Genomic DNA, 25383 nt, shown 5'->3' with positions numbered 1-25383 from the left:
TCCAGCTCTATTTTAAAAGATGCAAATGGGTTTTTGTAAGAGCATCCTGTTTACATACGAGTATCTGTATACGGTACAGAAATCTAAACACAAATCTCATTAATTAGTACTTAGTGTTCTCCTCAGAAGGATTATTAGACCTTCCTTACGGTTTCGCTAGACAAGTCATGCAAATAGACATGGATACAGTTCTCGTCATGTAGACTCTGAATTTAATATCTATAGGATACAGATTTTAAGATTCTTGCTGTACATTGTAGATAAAGCGAGTAAAGTAAATGAAATAATAGTAGATACGGGTTAACCAGAAAAATTATAAAATAACGCCGCATTGCTGAAATCTGTTCGTCAAGATATATGTATTAACATATTTTGATCATCAAACTAGAGCACAGTCAGCTTAAGTTTTGATTGAGAGCGATTATCAGAGATCAGTTTGTGAATATACTGAGGAATCGCATGAGAAACCTTTCGAGGCTACTGCGCTTTACTTGGATCAAACAAAATCTCCGAAATTTCTCAAATAATAATTTCATAAAAAGTCTGAGGTTACTTCTGAGTTCAAATAAAGCGATGATCTTATTTTATTGGTATAGATTTCAACCAATGACAATTCTGCCGTATATGTTTTTGTTAACTTTTAAGTATTTTTATTAAAATGATATAACATTTCTACTATGATTTAAATTTGATTAAAATAAAACGATTTTTTCCATAAAAACAACAAGCATTCGTTATAAATTTGTTTACCTAAGTTATTTAATGACCTCCGTGTCCACCAAAATCATGTCCACCATGATGATGAACTGCAACACCATGTTCTTGTTTGATTGAGTAGCCACTGGAATGGCTGCTATGACCGTGTCCATGTTCGTGACCATGTCCATAACCATGACCGTCGTCATGACCAGCATCCCCACCATCGTGCGATTCAACCTCGGCATGTCCACCATGGTAGCTGGCGTGTCCATGATCAGCTACATGATGGTGTGTGGGTTCACGGTGAACTACGGCATGGAAACCACTGTGCTTGTCTGCCGTATAGTGCACAGTTCTTTTGTGACCATCCGCTTCAATGAGTTCATAATGTCCGGACACTTTGTCCCCTTTGCGGTGTTCACTCTGTTCCTTGATATCGCCGGTCTTCTTATCCTTTACGCCATAAGAGAAGTGATATTCAGCGTGTGAGTCATGGCCATCGTCGTGTCCATGTTCGTGGTGACCGTGATGATCATGGTGATCGTGATGATCGTCGTGTGAGACTAAATGCACTGAAGCGTGACTGGAAGCACCGTGATCCTCATGACCATGTCCATGATGGCCGTACGGTAAGGCGCTGACCACCACCAATGCGAAGCAACATACGAGTGCAGCGAAAACCTACCGAAAAGACGAAGGATTTGTGAATTTACATTCTAATATATGTATGTATGTAATATGTATGGTATATTAGATAAGTATATCAATCATACGCACTTTGGAGCCCATTGTTTCAAACTAATTTAGCAGCTGTGATAATCTGGGTGAACTGTGTTTAATTCGCCGTTAACCAGCGCTTTTATACCAAATTTGAAAGCCAAGCATTTTGCTTCACATTACCTTTCGTTAATTTTTACAGCATTTTAAAATTGCCTTACGAATGCACTTCAGATCGTTGACCTTGAAATTATTTGGTAATTATAAGTACGGCAACGGCTTAAAATCTAATGTATTTAATTGACGAACTAACAGTTGTCATGATTTCTCCATGTCTGCTGAGTTTGACTATACTTTTTCGAATTTTATTTTTATACTCTAGCAATATGTTGCCACAGAGTGTAATAGTTTTGTTCACCTAACGGTTGTTTGTATCATGTAAAACTAATGGAGATATATATAGGGTTATACATATATATAAATGATCAGGATGACGAGACGAGTTGAAATTCGTCCGTCAGTGTAAACTGTAACTTGAGTAAAAATTAAGATACCGTGATGAAACTTAGTACACATTTCTTGGCATCATAATACATTTGGTATTGCAGATGGGCGTAATCGGACCACTGCCACACCCACAAACCGCCATTGATCATGAACCTATAAATTTCTAAGCAGCAAAGTAATATAATAATATAAATTAATAACGAAGAGCGTCAGAGACATTAAATTTCCCATACAAGATGACACAAAAGTGTTTTACAGGAGCAGGCGTCAAAATTGGGCGTGGTACCGCCCACATCCAGCGTAGATCAAATATCTATGGAACTGCTCGACTAATTTCAACCAAATTCGGTACAGAACAACCACGCTTACTTCCCATATGGCACAATTTTAAATTTCACCTGATCCTTTACTTTTCAGTATACAAATCAAGAACAAATAAATATATCGGGATAAAACTTTGCACCAATAGTGCCTTTGAGGAATACCATCTAAAGTGTAATAAATATCAAAATCGGATCATACTACTCTAGCCCTCAGTTACCAAATATGGGGACCCCGATGTCTGGTGCTAACTTTTTAACGGAAATAACGGTCAAGCTGTAAGATATATTATTGCAGTTCGGAGATGGTCACTTTCTGATTCTTTTATGCCTGTATGTTAAAAATGGATTGATTCGGGTCAATATTTCGCCCAATAAACCTAATCGAAATATATTCGAACTTCCGGTTTACTTTATACCGCATATATCGCATATATCGGCCAATATGTGAGCTATCTTAATAAAATAAGGGCGTTGGTTCATATATTAATGGTGCATCTTTGTGTAAAAAATGAGTAAAATCGAGCGAAAACTTGCCCCATATAACTAAAATCAGAATTTTCAAACATACGGTTAACATTGCTCCATACATATGTATTCGTGATGATATGTGAGGTACCTTGATAAAACTCAGGAAACATATTATTTAATCGGATCAATACTACCCCTATCTCTCCTATATGTTACTTACATATTTACATATATTGTATTAATTTCCGTTTATCTAACGAACCGTATGCCGAATTTGTTGTTCAGTGCATGAGTTATATATTTAAAAATTGGTTAAAAATTATGTTCTCAAGTATCCCTCAGCAATGTCAAAATTAATGCCCCCAATATAGCTTATAACAAATTTCCGACTATACACCGGACATATGTGGTATGCTATAATACAATTAGATGAACAAGTTTTCTTGAAAATTATGTTTTCCATGAGTATCAAATGTTTGGCTGCACTGAACTTAACTCGTCCTCACTTGTTTTATATAAAGTTTGGCCAACACCTAAATGTACCGTATTTCCCCGGTTTCGATCTTTGCAAGTTGAAAGAGTTCGGTGAACAATCTTGCCGCTGTTACGTGATTATATAATGGATTTTGAGTTGAGTTCATTCAGATTTTATCAAATCAGAAAAGCCTTGCGTCTATAATTTCTAGTAGGTTCCGTTCCTGAACAGTTCAGTCTGTTATATATTCGGAAATGAACGGAGCTGTTTCTGTATTACGGATCCAATAAGATAATGTTTTGTCTAATTTATAAGTTTGTATATTTTTAGGTTGGAACTTCGTACCGGAGTAACCATACGACTGGTTTCGGTCTAGCCGATCAGCTTTAATCGGTTACCGAAGGTTCGTTAGGGAGGTTGAACTTTTAGACTGAGGAGCCAAGTGTTGATAACGAAATTAATTACCCGACAGATGTTCATTAAAATAACAGATGATCAAAAAGTGGTGTTTTTGCATAAGTCGTGTTGGATCTTCTAATTAAAGTGCTATCAGGCGGGTTCTAAGACGATCATAGATTGCACCAAGTTATGGCGAATAAGATCTATCATCATTACAATTCGTTCATTCTCACTCTCACTAGACCCTTGGATCGCTGTGCCAACTTCGCCGGAAGTTTGCGTCACCTGCATAGTCAAGAACGTGGGGTATACCTCTTAATGGGCCCTCTTAAGCATTTAAATGAGGAAAGTTTTTTAAAGAAATTTATCGTAGTTTATGGAACCACCTTATCATTGAGTTTGAATGAGCCACTCAAAAAGGTGTATATAAATTATTGTCGGGTTTAACCGAACATTTTATACTCTCGCAAGGTAAAGTGATATACGGGATTTTCCTATATACTATTTTAATTGAAAGTTGGAAATATCCATTATTTACAATCACAGGCAAGAAGATACACTACTAAAAAAGAGATTATTTCTGAATTTCATTAAAACTCCTTCCACATTGATCTATAGATCTGGTATAATTTGAAAATATTTATGTTAGAAATATTGAGGTTAAGGGAAGTATTGACCCAATTTTTCCAATTTTTTCATCAATCGGTACAAAATTTAGTCATATGCACTGGGTTGTGTTATATTTGGTGTATGGTTCCTTGAAATGTTATAGTCCGATATCGACAATTTTGGGGCGTAAGATGTAACTTGAGGGCACTATATGTTGTTTTCTGATAACTTCATTGATGTTTGATTTGTATACTGTAAAGTAAAAGATATCTGATTCTTTAATTCAAAGTTTGTTATATGTGAAGTAGGCTCGAAACTGTGGGAAATTGTACCATAATTTTTACTACAGAAGGACATAAGGTCATATATCTTCTAGATTGATATGTAAACTCAACTAAATGGGTGGAAATAGGAATATAGGTACTAGGAATATGGGGATTATACCAAGGTCCAAGGAAGGAATAATTAATATTAATTTAAACTTAATTTAGATACATGACTGTATTATTAGTAGCAAGTTATTCTCTTTGCTTTTCAATAATATACCTCACAGATGGAGCGCTATTTTCAGTAAAAATTCAGCAATAAGTGCTGAGGTCCACAGGTATCAGAGGACTTGAAATCATATGGTCCGAAACTAAACTATTAAACTCTCTGCAACAACAGCAATAAAACAAAAGCTGAAAAGTAACAATGCAGCAACCACAGTTGTTGTTATATTGTGTACGAGAAAAGAAACCAAATATTAAGTACCGAAGGAAGAAGAAGCCTCACAGTATTTTATTTGTTGTATTTTCTACCGTTTACTTACGACTTACTTTCTCACCACATGTAGGCCCACCTCCCGAGACATAAGACGCATAAGACTTCGATTTCCAGGAAACAGCATTTTATTTTTACCTTTTTTCTTTCATTTTGTTTTTATTTCTTATTTTAACACACATTTTGTGTGTGCGCTGCCCCCACTTCCTGGCACCCTCACCATCATCTTGAAAGCTAAATCACATCTGAATCTCTGCTCCTTATTTTTAAATGTAAGCCGATAAAAACAATCGAACACAAACAGCCAAATTGGTTGGCAAGCGGTTTACACATTCTCTTCTGGGAGAATTTACACGTTGTCTATGTGGGTGTATACATGTGTGCATAAATCGTACGAATGGAATGGGAAGGAATAATAAGAATGTGCGCGTGTGTAAGATGCCTTTGAAACAAATAAAGCCATTAATGGAAGAAATGAATGCGGAAAATTATTTTAAATGATTTGGCGTTCCTTAGAATTGAAGTTGTTAACGCGGTGTGTGGCTCTCTTATTTCGCGTACGATTTATAAATTTTCAGCGGAATTTAATGCGAATAAAAATTAGGTAGACTTTGATTTCCATTACAACGCTTTTCATAATAATTCATCTCATACTAACCTACTCGACAGAGAATCAAACGGAAGGTCGATTGTCACTATAATGGGTGTATGGGGCCTAGGTGGAGGACCGAACCGATTTGGTTCAGTTTTAGCAAGAGACGAAAATATTAATAAGAAAATACACCGCAATAAATCAAAATAAAATACGAAGCCGATAAAAATTCAACTATAGACGGTTCGGACCATTTCACAACTTTTTTTTTTAGGACATATTTGCTATAAATATACCGTGACAGCCAAATCGTGAGTATATTTTTAAGTTTTTTTAACGCTTAAGCTAAGAGCAAACTCATTTAGAGGGAACAACTCGTACATTATGCATATGCATGCATGCATGTACTTAGGTATCTTGCAGGTTTCTCCAACTAAAAAATTGTAAATACAGATTAAGGCTACATGTGAGTTTAAAAAGAGCAAACCTCTCCCTTTGTTAGAGCGGATTTCAAAAAATCCTTTCAAAGAAAAATACTGATCCACTACAAATATTTTCGAAAATTGTGTATTATATGGTATTAGTGTTTTATTATACCTATAAACGAATTGAAATACTATAGGAACAACTACAAGAATATTTTAAGTTTCAAGTAACTTTATTAATATGATATTAAATTTCAAAAATTATTTAAATTTCGTGTCAAATAAAAATATTCTTTACATAAAAGAGCAAGCATTCGTTATTAATTTGTCTACCTAATTATTTAGTGGCCTCCGTGTTCACCATGATGATGAACTGCAACACCATGTTCTTGTTTGATTGAGTAGCCACTGGAATGACTGCTATGACCGTGTCCATGTTCGTGACCATGTCCATAACCATGACCGTCGTCATGACCAGCATCCCCACCATCGTGCGATTCAACCTCGGCATGTCCACCATGGTAGCTGGCGTGTCCATGATCAGCTACATGATGGTGTGTGGGTTCACGGTGCACTACGGCATGGAAACCGCTATGCTTGTCAGCCGTATAGTGCACAGTTCTTTTGTGACCATCCGCTTCAATGAGTTCGTAATGTCCGGACACTTTGTCACCTTTGCGGTGTTCACTCTGTTCCTTGATATCGCCGGTCTTCTTATCCTTTACGCCATAAGAGAAATGATATTCAGCGTGTGAGTCATGGCCATCGTCGTGTCCATGTTCGTGGTGACCATGATGATCATGGTGATCGTGATGATCGTCGTGTGAGACTAAATGCACTGAAGCGTGACTGGAAGCACCGTGATCCTCATGACCATGTCCATGATGGCCGTACGGTAAGGCGCTGACCACCACCAATGCGAAGCAACATACGAGTGCAGCGAAAACCTACCGAAAAGACGAAGGATTAGTGAATTTCCATTCTAATATATGTATGTATGTAATATGTATGGTATATTAGATAATTATATCAATCATACGCACTTTGGAGCCCATTGTTTCAAACTAATTTAGCAGCTGTGATAGATCTGGGTGAACTGTGCTTATTTCGCTGTTGACTTTTGCTTTTATACCAAATTTGAATGCCAAGTATTTCTTTCATATTATCTTTAACTAAATTTTGCAGCTTTTTCTAATTGCCTTATGAATGCACTTTAGATCGCTAGCCTTGTAATTAAGTTTCTGGTAATTGCAGGCATAGTAACGCCTCCTAAGCTGCATACTGTTGAGCCCAATTATCCAATTAGAGCTATATTACCAATATTTTATGCGTAACATTCTTTTTCACACCATTTGTTAAGTACGAGTTGATGACTAAATAAATATGTATGTATTTCAAAAGCCTTTGAAACTATTTCACATGATTAAGCGGGATATTATAATACCATAAAAAAGTACATATTATTTTATTTTTAAGAGATCTCAACTCAGCAGTTGCCACCAGTCTGAAGTTAAAACATACCTCTTGACACGTATGTACTTGTATGTGGGTAATTATAGGTCATATCTCCATTTGGGCTATTTCAATAAATCTTCGCATAAGTGCAAACATCATTTGCAGATTATGCGTTCAGTTCCGAGAGCTATCGTTTTTTTCAGTTTTTGTTTGCCTATTGTACCGCTCTTTGCCTGGCCAAAGCTCTAATCCTAAATTTCTCAATGGTAAAAGTATGGTTTATTTAAAGTTTTGTACTCTGGACCTGAAGAGTGTATATCAGTTATTTAGTGTTATAAGAGGTATTATCCACATTCTGCTATTCAAAGCTCTAAGCTAGATTTCCGCTCAGGATTTAGATCTGTTTACATATATTTATGGCCGATTAGCCTTTAATTTAAAATTGGAATATTTTTCAAGCATTCTGTGAAAAAACTGTTTTCTAAAGAAATTACATAAGAACTCAAATATTTCTTAAATTTAATTGTATGTCTGAGAAAAGAACCAACTGGCGCACTAACTTTGTTACTATACCTTAAACAGGGTATATTAGGTGTACCATGAAGTTTGTAACACCCAGAAGGAAACATCGGATACCCTATAATATATATATATAAATGATGAACAATCCGAGCTGAGTCGCTTAAGCCAGGTTCGTCTGTCTGTCTGTATATGTATACGCGAACTAGTCCCTTAGATTTTGAGATATTGATCTGAAAAATTGCTATCCTCCTTTTCTCCTCGAGTGGCGGCACATTTGTCGAAACTGCCGCTTTTGGACCACTATAACATATAGCTAACATACAACTGAATGATCATAATTAAGTTCTTGTTTGGAAAAGCTTTTTAGTTGAAAAAACAGCTTCACCAAATTCGGCATGAAGTATCATCCTAGACAACACTATAATCTACAAACAAATTATTCAGATCAGGCCACTATAGCATAAAGCTGCCATACAAATTGAACTATCAAAATCAAGTTCTTGTATGGAAACTTTTTTATTCGTGAAGGGTATTATAGCTTCGATGCAAAAGAAGTTAACGTTGTTTCTTGTTTTCATAAGCATAGCTATATACATATTTAAAGCAACATAAATATAGAGCAATTCTACCATGTCCTCCCACAAATCAAATGTTGCTATTATCCACCCTTCATATAAACCATTAGTTCTTTGAGGCGCTACCTCCGCCATTGTTGTTGGTGCGTGTGTAACGCTCATTACGTTTTAATTAATTTTCGCCCCACTAACTAACTGTAGGTCATTCATAATTTCTTGGTCATTTGCTCGCTACATGCAAGAATGTATTTACATACATACATATATATGTATATGTGTATACTCGTATGAAGTAAAATCTGTTGGTTTTGCGTTTGTTTATTCAAACTGGTATGTGTTTTTTTGTCCATTCGTAAATGTGTGACCGCATAATGAGCGCTACTTTTTCAGCGAAAGCAAATACCACCCAGCAGGTGGCTAAATGCATACTTATATGTATATATGTACATATATGAAATGTTTTTACTACAGTTGCTGTTTGTTGTTACTTCCATATAAGCTTTATCGTCATGCATAATTTTTCCATGACTTCTTATCTTTAAGCGAATTTAATTCCTCATAAATTTATATAATTAATATATTAGTAGTTAAATTTAAGTGATATGTTTCAAGTGTTTGCATTTTTAGCGGCTTATCAGAATTAGAATCTGCATTTTGCTTAAAAATTGTAATAACTTTGTTTTAAATTGTAATTTGGCTTTTAGTAATTAATATAAGGTTTGGTAAAAAGAAATCCATTATTTTTCCAATAGATGACTTTTGTAATCTGCATGTCGCATTTTAAGGTAAGATTAGTTTTCGTACTAAACAAAAATTTCGGTGATGAAAAGCAAACAAAAACGGCCGAGAGCCAAGGTTGACGGTCAAAAAGGTCTTGCTATGTGTTTGGTGGAATTGGCAGGGAATCATTTACTATGAGCTGTTGCCCTATATTACTCATTTAAAACTAAATATACTTTTTAAGGAAAGTAAATTTATTTCTGTATCTTTATTCCATCGATAATCGGTAGCACTACCAGTTATAGGGTATTCCCAAGTTATGTAAGAATGTTAGTTTAAACTCTTTTTCATTTTTTTTTAATCGACCCAAGGCTTCAACTTTCAACATCTACTCATTGCATTAGGAAGGGGAGGATCGCTAGTATACGCGAATTCCAATAATAAGAAGTCAGATAAAGTAAAATCAGGAAATTTGTGTTCCCAGTCAATGTCACCTTTTTAGCATTGGGCGTCGGTTATCGCAAAATCATCCCAAAATTTGTATACGAATAATTTTTATTATTTATCAAAAGAATAGTCTTTGGAAAGCAATTGCCGAGACTGAGACCCTATTTCGAAGCAATAAATCAAATGTTTTGCAAAAGTTTTGAAATTGGAGGATCACTATAATCGATGCCCTTGATGAACCCATATGAGCATTGAACAGGGTATATTAAGTTTGTAACACCGAAAAGAATACGTCGGAGACCTTTTAAAGTATACCATGACTCTGCAGCACTTTTCTTCAAATGGAAACAAAAAATTAATGCTAACAAGCTTAGTCGATTTAGCCATATCCGTCTGTCTGTCCGTCTGTTTATAAATGAACTAGTCTCTCCGCTTTTGAGGACTGAGTAGAAATTTTGCACACATTTTTTTCTCATCAAGAAGCAGCTCGTTTGTTGGAATCGCTGATATCGGACAACTATGGAATATAGTTGTCACAAAAACTGATCGATCGAACTCAAGTCCTTGTATATAGTTATTTTTTTTATTCAATAAGATATCGTTACGAAATTCGGCATAGGTTATTGTCTCAGACATCGCTAAAATCTGCGACCTAATTGTTCATATCGGACCACTGTAGCATATATGTAGGTAGGTAGGTAGAGTGGCTGTCTTTCGAAACACCTAGACCTTTAAGAGGCCCATTGTGATACTATAGCATATCCTTGTAGCTGCCATATAAACCGACCGATCAAAATCAAGTAAAAGATCATTTTATACCCTTTCCAGTTTGTTTCAAGCTAGTTTTGGGCTCATAGCAGAACACGAAGGGAAGTATAGTGCTACCCATTAATTCACATAACACGGGATCGTTTAAAACCTCTATCAGATATTAAATTAATTTTAAAGGGTGATCCGTTTTGAGGTTTTCTACTTCTTTAATAAAAAAAACACATAAACTTCAAATTTAATGGGGAATGTTTATTATCTTTCGAAAGAACATTCTTTGGCATTTATTTTTTGAAGATTATCTCTTTCAAATGTTGGCCGCGGCTACGTCTCAGATGGACCATCCGTTAAGTCCAATTTGCAAAGACTCGTTCAAGCAATTCGACTAATAACTGGCGAATGACTTGAGCGTTGTTTTGTTCCAAGCCCTGAATCGTAATGGGAAATTATCTGCCCACCGAAGTATTCTCTCCATATATCCATTGATTGATGCGATGTGTGAGAAGTGGCGCCGTCTTCTTGAAACCAAATGTCATCCAGATCGCGACTTTTAATTTCAGGTATCAATTAGTCGGTTATCATGGTGCAAAAACGGTCGCCATTAACGGTTACGTTCTCACCAGCATCATGTTTGAAGAAATATGGACCGATGATTCCCTCGGACCACAAACTACACCAAACCGTTGTTTTTTCTGGATGATATTGCAACTCTTGAATTTCTCCAGGTTGTTCTTCGTCCCAAATGCGGCAATTTTGCTTGATTACATACCCATTGAGCCAAAAATGGGCCTCATCGCTGAGCAAAATTTGGCTCGAAAACGTCGGATCTTCTTGGAGCTTTTCAAGAGCCCATCGAGCGAAGCGATGTCGCTTGGGAAGTCTGGGCGGCTTCAGTCCTTGCACAAGCTGTATTTTGTACGTTCGAGTTACTGCGGCCAGTGCCGAATCGACTCTCCACGGTCTTCGTGTACACTCTCAGCTACGCTATATTTTCTCTTCTACGTGCTGGACGTGGTCCATTCGGTCGAATATTATCCAATAATAAATGCGGTGATGGTGAATAATACGCTCCGTAGGCCGAGTATTTTGACCATAAGTTAAGCGAAGCGCGCGAAACACATTCTATACAAAACGTGAATTTTCGTAATAAGTTGAACGATTTGTAAATTTTGTTCAGAAGTAAGTCTTTTATAATAAAATACCAAACATACGACATACAAGCCATCTGTCAAAAAAAGGCTATTGGAAAAGCTACCTCTACTTGGATCACCCGTTGCTTAAGTACTGTAATTATTTGTTAAATTTATAAATAATTAGCACGCAATTCAAATCACTTATTTTATTTTTTCAAAAATTTAATTGTACTATTAGTATTTAAAAATAAACATAAAGTATGTGTATGTGCAAATTCATTGAAAACGCAGTTGTAAAATATTTAGCAAAACTAGTAAAAATGCGTTATTTTGTGCTAGTTGCCTTAGTTTCCTTGAGTCCTGCGAAAGTGAGTGAATGAGTACTAAATTTCTATGAATTAATATCACTATATTTCCCACAGGTACATTTAGTCATACGTTTCTCCAAGCTGTTACGTAACAGTACACATCCTATGACGATATATGAGAAATGCCATATTGAACGAGTGAATAAAATTACTACAATAACAATATGACAAAAGCTACTGCAGCCCATCTACAGTATACAAGTAAGTATGGGAACAGTTTTGAAATCTCAAAGGGAAATAGAAATCATAACTGCGCTAATTACAATTTGCAGACAAACATTTCAGTAATACAGCTCTCGAAGAGTCTTAATTGCGTATTGTACACATTTAGTAATGTAGATGCTTGTGCTTTCATATTGAGACGGCATAATCCGGTGCTGAGATTACTCTTTGCGAATTTTCAACAATTCAGCTGCCCATTCGAGGTATAGCTTTCGAAAGATTGTATATATGTATAGATTTCTGAAGTGGCTCCCTTACCAATTCTAGCGGGAGAATATGTATTGCTGACGGCTTGGAAATTATACGGGATCGATGCAGCTTATACCAGTGTATTTGTGACTTATAGTTAATATGCGAAAAATAAGTTGAGATTATGCAAGGATTTTGAAAATACGTGAATTAAATTTTTAAAGTGTTTTTTTTAGACAAGTGGTTTTCAAGAAGAAATTAAACGCATACAATTAAATGTTATGGGAAAGATTCATTCAGATTTATTATAAAGGTAAGGGCATTGCCATAATGATTTCGGGCTAGTGACCGTTACGTCTGGTTCAAATAAATTCCAGCCCAGAAGGCCAATTTTTAAGCACTTTTTGCAGGAATTGGGGCCATACGGGCAAATATGTTTTTCAAGGCGTCAATCGTCTCGGGCTTATCTGTGTAAACAAGCGACTTCACATACTCCCACAAAAATAGTCTAGCGGTGTTAAATCGCACGATTTTGAATCGCACGAATTGATTGTTTCGTTGGTTGTATGGCATATACGGACCTCTTGTCGGAACCAAACGTCATCCAACTTTAATCTTGAACTGTATAGTCGAAAACACGGAAACTCCATTTTTGAAAAAATATGGACCAATGACCCTCTGCTCATAGAGCATACCAAACAGTGACTTTTTGAGAATGTAACGACGTCTCAACAATGGCTAATGGATTATCTTCACTCCAATTGCGACAATTTTGTAGATTTAAGTACCCATTCAACCAAAAGTGAGCTCCAACGCTGAGCAAAATTTCCTTACGACGCGGGATTCGACCCATTTTTTTGGTAATAATTTTTCACGATTTGCAAATGTTGATTCCCTGATGTACGATACAATTTTTAGGTGTATTCATTGTTTACTTTGTCTGTAGCAGCCGTCAAGGTTGGACGTGGTTTTATGAGCTTTGGCGATTTGCGTTTGTTAAAAGCTCACACTTCGTTTCTTGTTCGTGAATTCTTGGACAAAAGCAATACTGTAACAATGCCGTAGCCTCCACATTCGCCAGACATTTTCCATGTGACTTTTTTCTATTTGCAAGAATTAAGAGAACCTTAAAGTTCGGTAGTTTTACAAGACAGATAAAAAGCACTGAAAGAGCTACAGGCTATCTCAAAAATCGAGTTTGAGATGAATGGGAACCATTTTGAAGGCGACAACATTAATGTAGACAAATAAATAAATTTTTTTTTTTCAAAAAACGAAAATTCTTCTTATTTTTTGAACACACCCGTTATAGTCACTGAGGTCTATATTTTCGGTATCTGAGGATTTCAAAAGTTATGGTTTGATTTTAAATATTTTTGAACGTCTGATGGCAGTTTAGATACACCATTTATGCAAGGTTTTTTTCTAATAACCTCATTGGTTCTCGCTTTATATACCGTACAGTGAAAGAATTGTATGGAATTTAAAACTATTACATATAGAAAGCAGAAATATGGGGAAAACAAGGGTGGTAGTCCAATTCGTCGTCAATTTTCACACTGTAGCATAAGAATGGCGGGAAATGGGAATGGCTTAGTGAGATAGGGCCTGAGATATGTGCTTATACCTAAAGGTGGGCGGTGTCACACCCACAAAGTTTGTAACACTCAGATGGAAACTTTGGATACCCTATAAAAATATATATAAATTATCAGCATAACGAGCTAAGTCGATTTAGCCATGACTTTATCGAACATATTCTTCAGTCTTAGAGATATCGATTTGAAATTTTGCACTCGTCCTTTTCTCCCCCATTTGTCGGAGCCACTACAGCATATAGCTGCCATTCATACTGAACGATAGGGATCAGAAGCTGGTACGGAAAATTCTTCATTTGACGAGATATCTTCACGAAACAGGCTTAAGGAAAATCTTAAGGAATATTTTGTATTTGTAAAGGGTATTATAACTTCAATGCAACTGAAGTTAACATTCTTTCTTTATTTTTTTAATTTATTTTGAAACCACGAGTGCCTTTCACTTCTATGATTTGATGGTCCGATCACGACATTATATAATTCAAACCTCCTCATAGTGTTAGGAAATATGTGTACGAAGTTTCATCTATATATCGCAATTGCTCAAGTACGCAAGCTATACTCCGGGATTTCAACACGACTCGTCATTTGAATTATTTACTCGTATGTATAGTATGGTATATGTAACACTATATCTATGGCATCTCGATTAGTTTTAAGTGACACAAACAACCTTTTGGTAAACAAAACTATTAAACTATGTAGCAACATGTTGCGGGAGAGAATTTGCTGATGCGTTTGAGCTGTTTTCGCTACCAATACAAACCAAACATACAAAAACCCAAAAATTAACGAATTAATGAGTCTATTTTAGTATTTCTATCGCTTCATCAAATATTTTTCGATTAAACCCAAATGTTTACCCAGATGTTATTATGTTGTTATTATTTGCACGAAATTCTAATAATAGAAATATATACATATGTGATTTCTAGTCAATAGCTAAAAACTATTAGATAAAAAGTTAATAAAAACTATTTTCATGGAAAGTGAGCACAGTCTTCAGCGAGGATGCGTTATTTAACACGAATTATAATTTTTGCTGCCCTTCTTGTGAGCGTGAGTAGAAAAAAAAAGTTAAATGCTTTGGAATCCATAGATATGTTTATTTCTATTTAATATTTACAGGTCTCACCAGAAGTTCGTTTCAAAAAAATAATATGCAATAGCACCGATCCACTCACGGCCTATGAAAAATGCCACATTTCAAATTTAAATAATTCTATAACAGCAGTAACATTGCACCTAAAACTCCGGCAGCCTATATACAGTGCATATGTAAGTATATATTAGTAACGTGATATATGTGGTATCTCGAAATATAGAATGTATGAAAATATATAACGAGTTGCATACAAATATGGTCTTCATATACAGGTCAATATCACGATTATACAGCTCTCGAACAACCTCAATCGTGTGTGGTACAAAATCACCAATCTTGATGCCTGCAATTTCTTGGTAAAACGGCGTAATCCAGCGCTGAGATTACTTTTTTCAACTTTCCAAAAGTCTACCAATATCAATCACACCTGTCCTTATAAAGTAAGTGTCCCTATTGATGAAATTTTTAGAAACTATATTTATTGAAATTAATCATAGGATTACCTAATACTTAATGAGTTAGCTATCAATAATCCTAACCTAGCTCTCATACCTTTTATATCTGGGGAATACGAGCTACAAACAGAATGGCGATTGAATGGCAAAAATGCGGCGCAAGTCACTGTATTTATTCGTTACAATCGTAATACTTCAAAATAATCAAATTACTTTGAAGAGAACGAAAAGTGTATTATTTTCATCGAGTTATTTAGTAATATCGTATAGAGGATATATTAAAATCGGTCGTAATAAAAAATTGTGTATATTTACAGTTCATTGGAAAATAAAGTGTGTTAAAGGCTCTTATTTCTAGTTGTCTGTCTAAATTAATTCGAAAGAGAATAGCTCATAGCAGAGGTGTTCAACCTTAGTCTCGTCATGGATTTTTTTCAAAAATTTGATTTGCCGACAAAATCGTCCCAGATAGAAAGTTATAGAAATATACCAGACAAAAAAAAATATTTGCATACTTATATTTACAAAGAGGTATGTTAAACTGCAACAGTATCTCGTCAATTCAATGAAAGTCAATAAAAAAGATGCTCGGTGACACGTGTGTTGGTTCAGTTGTTCTAGAGAAATTTTTTACAATTTTTATTTGGCATTTTCTTTTGTTAAGTTAACATTCTTACATTTCCAAAGTTTTCAGTGTTCGCTCCCGAATTCTTCTTCCTCACACTTCACTGAGCAAACAATTATCGGGGTCTATAGGGTTATTCAAGGACCATGCAAGTACTCAAAGGATGTTTTTTAGACATATGGTTTTCAAGACGAAATAAAATGCTTATAACTTAATGTTATGGTCGAGAATTTATATGCGGCTGGCTCAACAAGCGACTTCACACAACCCCGCGATTAATAGTCTAGCGGTATCAAATTGAACGATCTTGGAGGCCCACGACTGAAGGTAATGCGTTCACCAAAAGTTTCTTCAATAAATTGTTTGTTTCGTTGCTTGTATGGCATGTGGTACCGTGTTGTTATAACCAAAGTTCGTACACATTGACATCCCCAATTCAAGTACGAAAAGTCATTAATTATAATCATGGCTCTATAGTGTTCCCCATTGACTGTAACATTATGGTCGGCTTCATTTCTGAAGATTTATGAAACAATGATTCGCTATGCCAATAGAGCACACTAAACATTGACTTTTTGAGGATGTAACGGCGTCGTAACCATAGCATGCGGATTTTTAATACTCTAAATGCGCCAGTTTTGTTTAATAACGTACCAAAAGTGAACTTCAACTCTCAACAAAATTTCCTTGTGAAAATTGAGATCGGAGGCCATCTCGTTTTCGGGATTCACTAAACGTGCGTCCCGCTTGATGGTCGTTTGGTTTTAACTCTTGCACGAGTTGGATTTTATATGCCCGCAAATCAAGATCCTTTTGCATAAAATGGATGAGTACGACTCCAATTGGGTGTGATGGCGGATGGACTCATTCGAGTCTTCTTCGATACTCTGCTCTACAGTAGCAATAGCGTGTTTGGTGCGCACTGTACGGCATCTCTGAGGATGCGCATTATTTACTAGAGTAAACGTGGTGGAACCGATTCATGATTTCTAGAATTACCGACTCTGCTGGCCGGATATATCCGCAGAATATGGAGGGTAAAGCGCGATGCGTCACGCGAACCGAACTATTTTTTTGCTAATAAATTTGCCGATATACACATGTTATTCCGGAGTAATTTAATTGATTATGAAATGACAAACAAAACTGATTACAAATCAATTAACTGCTGTCAAAAAAAAAACTTCGAAAAAATTATTGCCTCATTCAAAACCACACATTATAATATTTATTTCATTTAAGTAATCGGCCAAATAGAAAAGACCCTGTATGTGATATTTTTTTCAAGAAACACAGGAGTTAGTTCTATCACTCAAAAATTCATTCTCACCGTGTAGTTGAGGTAAATATCCGAGTTCGTTGTCTGTAAAGTTAGTAACTAACATTTCACGTATAGAACTCATTGCGTGATAAAGGTTCTTGATTAGTTCCATACTTGTATAATGGGTTATTATCCTAATCAGGTAACTCTATAGAGTTTGACATATTACTATGCGCTTTTATAGATCCATTTAGATATTGATGTTATGCGTTATATCTACCTTATATCCTACCTGAAAGGATAAACATCTTGCCGATGTTCTTTTGGAAGCATCTTCATCTAACGAGACTCGGGTTGGAACAACTTGGATGTCATACCATTAGTAATATAGCTGAACTAGCCGGAGTCGAAGTCACTTACTGAAGTAGGTTTGGGTTTTTATATAATGTTATCTTTTTTAAGTAGATATATAAGTATAGACACGCAGTTCAAAGCAAACTAGATAATTACGCTGAATAATCTGATGAAACGTAATAAAATTTAAATACTTGATTAATATTTGTATAGCGTGAGCTCAATATTTTCAATATAATGCAACTAAATGCGCTTGTAAAATTAAAAATTAAACAAATAAATGTCAATAATTTCGGAAGTTTCGGAAAAATTAAAATTATTTTAACTGAAATGCACCGTTGTTTAAACTTTGTTAATATTTTGCATCTGCAACGTTATAATGAATTATCTGGAATTGCTGCTGCTTTTGAGTATTCTTCCTGTGAACGTAAGTTTTAATTATAAAATATATATCATAAGTAGAAAATTGCGTATAAAATTTTGCTTCCAATAGGTGCACTCGAAAGTGACTTTAGCCATAATCGTTTGCACCAGCAAATACCCAATGGTGATCTACGAAAAGTGCCTCGTCGATAAAGTCAATAAACCACTGAGTACCATAACATTACAACAGAGATTATTGCTACCACTTAAGAGTGTATATGTAAGTACAAAAAACACAATGGAAAATAGTACATAATATGTATTGGTATTTTGTACTTTATATGACAAAATTATCAGGATGACAAGACGAGTTGAGTTTCGCTTGTCTCTCTCTCCCTTTATTGTTTGACTTTTTACCGACAGTATCGATCAATCTTTAAAATATTTTAATCAAATTTGGAGTGTATATTTTTCTGAAAATAATAAATTCGTATATACCTTATATAAGGATTTTCAAACTTCAGGTCAACATTTCCCCTAGCCATTATATACCTAATATAAGAGTTTATAGTGGCCGATTTCCTTTATACCCTATAAATCGGTCAATATGTAAAACATATTAAGAAAATTAAATACCACAAATTTGTTGAAACGGCTAATGTCTGTTCAATGTTTGTCCCCTAGTTTGCTGAAGAACTGCCGAAATGTTTCAACATCAGTCTTGCAATGGCTGGACAAAGGAGGAGAGAGTGCCTCCATTTCACTCTCCCCTTTATAACTTTGACAACTTGGGTCCGACAAGATTTTTATCCTGAATGAATGCCTGTTGAACAATGTCAAGTAAGAACTTCTACGATTTCGGCAAGATGAACTTTACTAAGTTCAGGAAGTTCAGTATATTTCCTGCATTCTACTATCTATCTATCTTCTAAGGCCAAATGAACTTTTTAGGCAACGACGTAAAACAAACAGCTGATTTTAGTTTGCCAAGTAATGAAGAAATTATAAAGCTTTCCAGACTGGTACTTCGTTACTCGGTATAACGAAAATCTGTTTTAAGAAAACAAATAGCACTTAAAAAAACTACCAAATAACGACTTACGAAGCTATAGGTGTGAATACCCCTATTATAAATATCTCGGACTCAAATTAAGAAGTAAATAAAATTATTAAGTTATGATCTTAGTACAAGCTAATATGATTTTAATCGTCAGTAATGCATGTTGATTTCGTTTCTAATAAATTTTAATATAAAATTTTGTTTTTATTATTATTGTTTTGTTTTAAAATTTCAGTTTAACCTCTCCATAGTACAATTTTCGAAAAGTCTCAATCGTGTGCTTTATACCTTCAACAACGTAGACGTTGGCAATTTCTTAGTTAAGCGCCGTAATTCCGTTATAAGACTATTGTTCGAATATATGAAAAAGTTTATCAATGTGAATCACAGCTGTCCATTCCAAGTGAGTATTTATGCAAAATTTGGATTTGAATTGTTATTGTCTAGTAGGTAATAAATCTTTCCAATAATCTTATAATATTTATTGTTTTTTCTTAGGACTACATTTTGCTGCGAAATTTTGTTGTTCACAATGCGGATTTAGCGCGTGTCCCAGTACTAAAGGGGGAGTACGGAGTAATGTCGTCTTGGAAATTTAATGGCATAGGTTTTGCGGAGGTAAATATTTTTGGAGTTTATGAGTAGAAAATATAAAAACAAAATTTTAAAATTGAAAAATTAATTCAATATGAAATATTTTTCTGACCAAAAATTCCGTTGATTTAATTATTTCTTCAATTTTAATCTAGAACTTATTGTAGCGTATTTTTTTGTACAATGAACGATTTCTTCAACCTATTGGACTATTCTCGAGGTTCTCAATATGTGGTTTTCGCCTTGGTTCTTGGAGAAAGTTTATTCAGACGCTCTGATCTTCAGTCATCATTTATAAGAAACAACGTTCTTATGCTGAGTATTCCTTTTCAGGCAGCTTCGAACTTTCCCTTAGTAAAGCTAAATTAAAAGTGGTTATAGTTATAACTTCGCAATATCTTCAAAAAGAACTTTACAGAGTGCCATCCTACCTGAAAGCAGATAGCATTTAGCCCAATGACATTAAAATAAGTATTTAGGTGGATATCTATGTTGACTGGTTACAATGAAACTTGTGCTTAATATATAATAATGATAATAAGTGAACACATTGCAACCTATGTTCTTTAATCGCGCAGAAAATTAGAGCGGAAAAGCTCTGAGCGATCGCAAAGAAGGCTTCGTTCACACTTCTTCTGGATTTCTGTTTAATTAGATAAAGTGAGGGCAATGATGTTCCCCTTTAAACATGATTCTTAACACCTTATACAAATTTCATAGTTTTAGTACACTTAGGTAGTCGCATTACATTTTTTTATATTATAGGTAGAAAAACAATAATAAAACAAGTAAGGAAGGGCTAAGTTCGGACATAACCGAACATTTTATACTCTCGCAAAGTCAAATGGTATACTCGTTTGAGATTTCTTTGTGGATTGGCTGATATTTTCGGTAGAAGGTCAACTATAGGCACTGGGGTCCACATATTTAGTACTTAGGGGCTTGAACAGTTTTGGTTCGATTTAGACAATTTTTGGTCACAAGGTGGCATACTTTAAACGTATTATTCACGCAAAGTTTTACCCCGATATAATCATTGTTGCTTGATATGCATAGTGGAAAGTGAAAGAATCAGATGGAATTAAAAATGGTGTTATATGGGAAATAGGCGTAGTTGTAGTCCGATTTCGCCCATTTTCGCACTTTAACATAGAAATATGAAAATAACGTTATGTACCGAATTTTGTTGAAATTGGTTAAGCAGATCTCAAGATATGGGTTTTCCCTAAAAGTGGGCGGTGCCACGCCCACTTAATAATTTTAAACGCGGTTCCTATAAAGTCATCTCATACCATCCTAGAGATAAAATTTAATGTCTCTGGCGTGTTTAGTCCTTGATTTATCGCGCTTTTCGTAGTTTTTAACAGCACCGTTATATGGGGAGTGGGCGGAGTTGCCACCCGATTTCAACGATTTTCACACCGTCAATAGAAGTGCTAAAAACATTTGCTTCTAGTGAATTTTGTTATTATAGCATTATTGGTTTAGGAGATATGCACATTAAACCTATTAGAGGCTGGACCACGCCCACTTAAAAAAAAAATTTAATTGCAGATGCCCCTCCCTAATTTGATGCTGTATACCAAATAAGAGTCTTGTATCTTGTTGTGGAGCTTAGTTAGGGCAATTTATTTGTTTTGGATTAATGGCGTTTTGTGGGCGTGGCAGTGGTCCGATTACCATCTGCAATACCAACCGTCTTACGGTACCAAGAAACATGTGTACCAAGTTTCATAGAGATATCTCAATTTTTACTCAAGTTACAGCTTGCACAGACGGACGGACGGACGGACAGTCACCCGGATTTCAACTCGTCTCTTCATTCTGATCATTTATATATATATAACCCTATATCTAACCCGATTAGTTTTAGGTGATACAAACAACCGTTAGGTGAACAAAACTATTATACTCTGTAGCAACAGGTTGCGAGAGTATAATAATCAATACTCAAAAATGTTTTTAACTGTAATTCACTCTCTGTTGCGCACAGTCAGTTAGCTCGGGGCCAGTTTTACAGTTTTGCTATCAGAGTGAATACTCATCTCCGGAGCAGAAGATCTACTTCTACCTTGAAGACAGCCACGTTCTCATAAGAGTGCTGTGTAAGCATGAAACTCGCTTCAAATCACTCCCCAAGTGCTTCTATATATATGAGCACAAAGAAGAGACCGCCAGCATAACTTTTTATAGCAACCTTCGCAGCAATGAACCCACCGACCATGTCTTCGGGTACCTATGTGAACCCCATAAAATATTAGGTACATTACTATGATTCTATAGAACCAATGATCTAGAGAGGCATCACCTTTTCTTAATAGCTTCTTTAAAACAGAATAAAGTAAAAGTCTTCTTTACTTTCAGCGTATGATTTGGGTTCCATGAAAGTTTTTTAATTAGAAAAAGCAGCAGGTAGATACTTCGTTAGCAGGATGAAGGTAAATATCTACTCAACGCCATCAATCCCGTTCATCAACAATGCATTATTGTTACAAATTATATTACCACTTATAATACTTATAAACTTATCTTCAGCTCCAACTTCGGTAAAAAAATGAAATATCGTGATAATTAATGAATCTTACTCTTTTCTAAGACAAATCATTTATTTCGTTGAATCTAAATATGTTATACAAATGTAAGTATTTATAAATCCATACACAAAGCTTCCATATGAAAGCTCTTCTCTTCTTTATCGCCAAAAATTGTGCGTGGAGCAAATCATCGCAGTACTTTTTTGTTTCATATTACAATTAGAAGTTTTGAAGCATGAAGCAAACACGCGTCACGAATCATCACTCATATTTAACTGTCTTCAACATTATTCATTTGTTTTTATTGTGATGTTGTAAGAATGAAAATATTACACAAGAAGTGTAAATCATATATCACATATGTGGGTACTATGTACTTATGTGAATACATGCTTTTCTGCTGAGTAAGAACAATGTAAAATACATACATACTACATATATACTTAAGGTTTTGGGATTAATTTGTGCTTCCGGAAGAATGCAAATATATGCTATACGTCTATAAATGAACCTAGAAGGGTAGTAGAAATATTAAGAAATTCGGTACTATATTTTTAACTACTTTTCTTTATTTAGGAATTAATCACTTTGTCATTGTAAAATGGAACATATGCTCCGACATTGAAAATGCTTAATGACATCTTAGTAGAATAATAAATTAAACTCGTGGAGTAAATATATTTATTATTACTTCATAATAAAATCAAAATAAAACATTTCAAGATTTTTTTTACATACTTCGGAAGTAGATTATTTAAGAGTGTCGCATTCTACGTTCCAAGTGGTTAAACGGAACAACTTCAAGTGATTGTAAAGGGTAACAAAAAATGAAAAGTACTAGAGGCGCAATATTGATCATTAAAGTGGTATATGTTAGACGAAATACAAATGCTAAACAAGCACTGAATTAATAATTAAATTAAAGGAACGTTACTCAAAAACATTGAATACGGAATATTTTGTTTACTCAAGCTAGAAACAAGACAAATAACAACACAAATTTGAAACAAAGAGCGTTATCAAACAAAATCAAGTCAATTGATAGACCAAGAGAGACTGCTCTCTTATGTGAAGGATAAGGATAAATTATATAAATAAATTGTTAACGTATGGAAGTGTTTTAGGGATTTGAAATAATTTGTTAAAAACTGTGGAATATAGTGCTTTAGGTTTACAATTTCCACTGGAACCGCCTGCTGTTATGTAGGACATAGTATTTTGTTTACTTTCTAAAGAGTTATTCCTTATTTGGTAAATTCCAATTTCATAGCTTAATACAGCTCTAAAACAGAAGTCTCTCATAAATTCAAATGTGAATATGTATTATTAATGACGGTCTTATGGTATAACCTCTATGAATTTTATTGTCATATCACCTTACCTACATTCCAAAAAAAAAAAGAGGGGAACTACAAATAATATGTTCACTCAATGAGAGTTCTTATACTGCGGACACATATTGCCATATTAATTCTAACTTCTATTGGATATATAAATGTTTTTTTCGAATTTTTGAAATTTATATATTTTGGTAATATATGCTTCTGATTTTGCCAACTGGTTCCACATTTTAACCGTAAGATTCTAAGCAATTATCAAATCATTGGACCTGTACAGCTTATTGTTCCAACTGCCATCGGGTCCATTTACTAGCATTTCATTAAATATGATAATACCAAAAAAATACTAAAGCTTATTTTTGGAGAAAATTTCTTGTAACATATGTAAAAAATAGTTTTACAAGTTCTCAAACATTGTTTTGGCGCTTGAATCGTAGAGAACCTTTATTTTCTAAGTGTTGATTTTATATAAATATAACAAACAATCGTATATTTTTTACTTGTATGGTGGCAAACTGATTTTGACCATGGTCGACCCGTAAGTGATTCCTTGCTAGATATAGAGACTCTAGCTGGTTCCTGCTCAACTGATTCTGATGGGACAATTCTAAAAATTTCAGCAGAACACAGTTATCTGGAAGGTGACCAGGTCTAAGCACTTTCTCTTGACTGTCTAACCTTTGCAAGATTAATATTCAAGATATCTTTTAGTCAATAGTAACTTTTCTAAGTTCAAAGTTAGCAAATTCGTCTTCAGAATTTTGGAATCACAAGGACTTGGTTGAAATTGTTGAAATGTGATCTCACGATCCAGGAGCATAAAATAATTACATATATTAATAATAGAGAGGAACTATAATTTCCAGTCGCGTATTGAAGAGAATATCTTATAGCTGAGATCCTTACCTTAGTCTAGTCATGGTTTTCAGTTTCTCGACAGTTTGATGTGCCGACGAAATCTCCCAGAAAAAATGATTATATACTTGTACATTGTCAATTTAATGAAAGTCGTTAAAAAGTTTTCTTTGCAATCATGTTTTTTTGTAAAGTAAGTAATAGTAGAAATAAGTTCAAAATACAGTTTCCAATATTTCTTAAATTTTTCTTCTTCACAGGATTAAAGGATCTTGGAGGGGCGTTTGAATTTTCATCTTATATGTTACTGGCCAGCTAAATGGGCAGGTGTACCAGGTTTTCAAGAAGAAATAAAACGTATATAATTTAGTGTTATGGCCAAGAATTTAGCTTTGCTATAAAGATAAGGATTTGTAATTAAGTTTTAAAAATCTTCGTTTACTTTTTGTACCAATAATGCGTATGTCAGTAATGTTATTCAACTCAACAAAACATAGTCCAGCGGTGTTAAAACTCATTTTGGAGGCCATGGTACAGGTCCACGACGCGAAATAATGCGCTCACCAAAAGTTTCCTTCAATAAATTGATTGTTTCGTTGGCTGTTTGGCATGTAGTGCCGTCTTGTTAGAACCAACGGTCGTCCACATCAACATCCTCCAATTGAGATACGAAAAAGTCATTAATCATGACCCTTTAGCGTTGCCAATTGCCTGTAACATAATGGCCGGCTTGATTGTATCATTGAAAATCACACATCTAAAATAAATAAAACACCCGTAGCTATCGAGTGATCATTACACAGTTAAAGTGTTCGATTAGAAAGGTGTAACAATTTGATAATTTGTCGCGGGAATTTCTCAACA

General features: G+C 34.8%; 2 protein-coding genes across 2 annotated transcripts; both read right to left on the bottom strand.

Moving 5' to 3' along the window:
• Nucleotides 1-649: 649 nt before the first annotated feature.
• Nucleotides 650-1701, bottom strand: LOC106616419 (protein catecholamines up). Its single transcript, XM_014233070.3, has 2 exons — nt 1477-1701; nt 650-1380 (listed from the first exon to the last, which is right to left on the bottom strand). Exons 1-2 carry the CDS (start codon nt 1486-1488, stop codon nt 760-762), a joined length of 633 nt encoding a protein of 210 aa, XP_014088545.3. The 5' UTR covers nt 1489-1701; the 3' UTR covers nt 650-759.
• Nucleotides 1702-6231: 4530 nt separating this feature from the next.
• LOC118679971 (protein catecholamines up-like) lies at nt 6232-7068 on the bottom strand. Its single transcript, XM_070108346.1, has 2 exons — nt 7020-7068; nt 6232-6923 (listed from the first exon to the last, which is right to left on the bottom strand). Exons 1-2 carry the CDS (start codon nt 7029-7031, stop codon nt 6318-6320), a joined length of 618 nt encoding a protein of 205 aa, XP_069964447.1. The 5' UTR covers nt 7032-7068; the 3' UTR covers nt 6232-6317.
• Nucleotides 7069-25383: the final 18315 nt, after the last annotated feature.

The sequence above is a fragment of the Bactrocera oleae genome, chromosome 4 (genome assembly GCF_042242935.1).
Source record: "Bactrocera oleae isolate idBacOlea1 chromosome 4, idBacOlea1, whole genome shotgun sequence".
Taxonomy (NCBI): Eukaryota; Metazoa; Arthropoda; class Insecta; order Diptera; family Tephritidae; genus Bactrocera; species Bactrocera oleae.
This window is presented reverse-complemented; position numbering and strand designations above follow the sequence as displayed.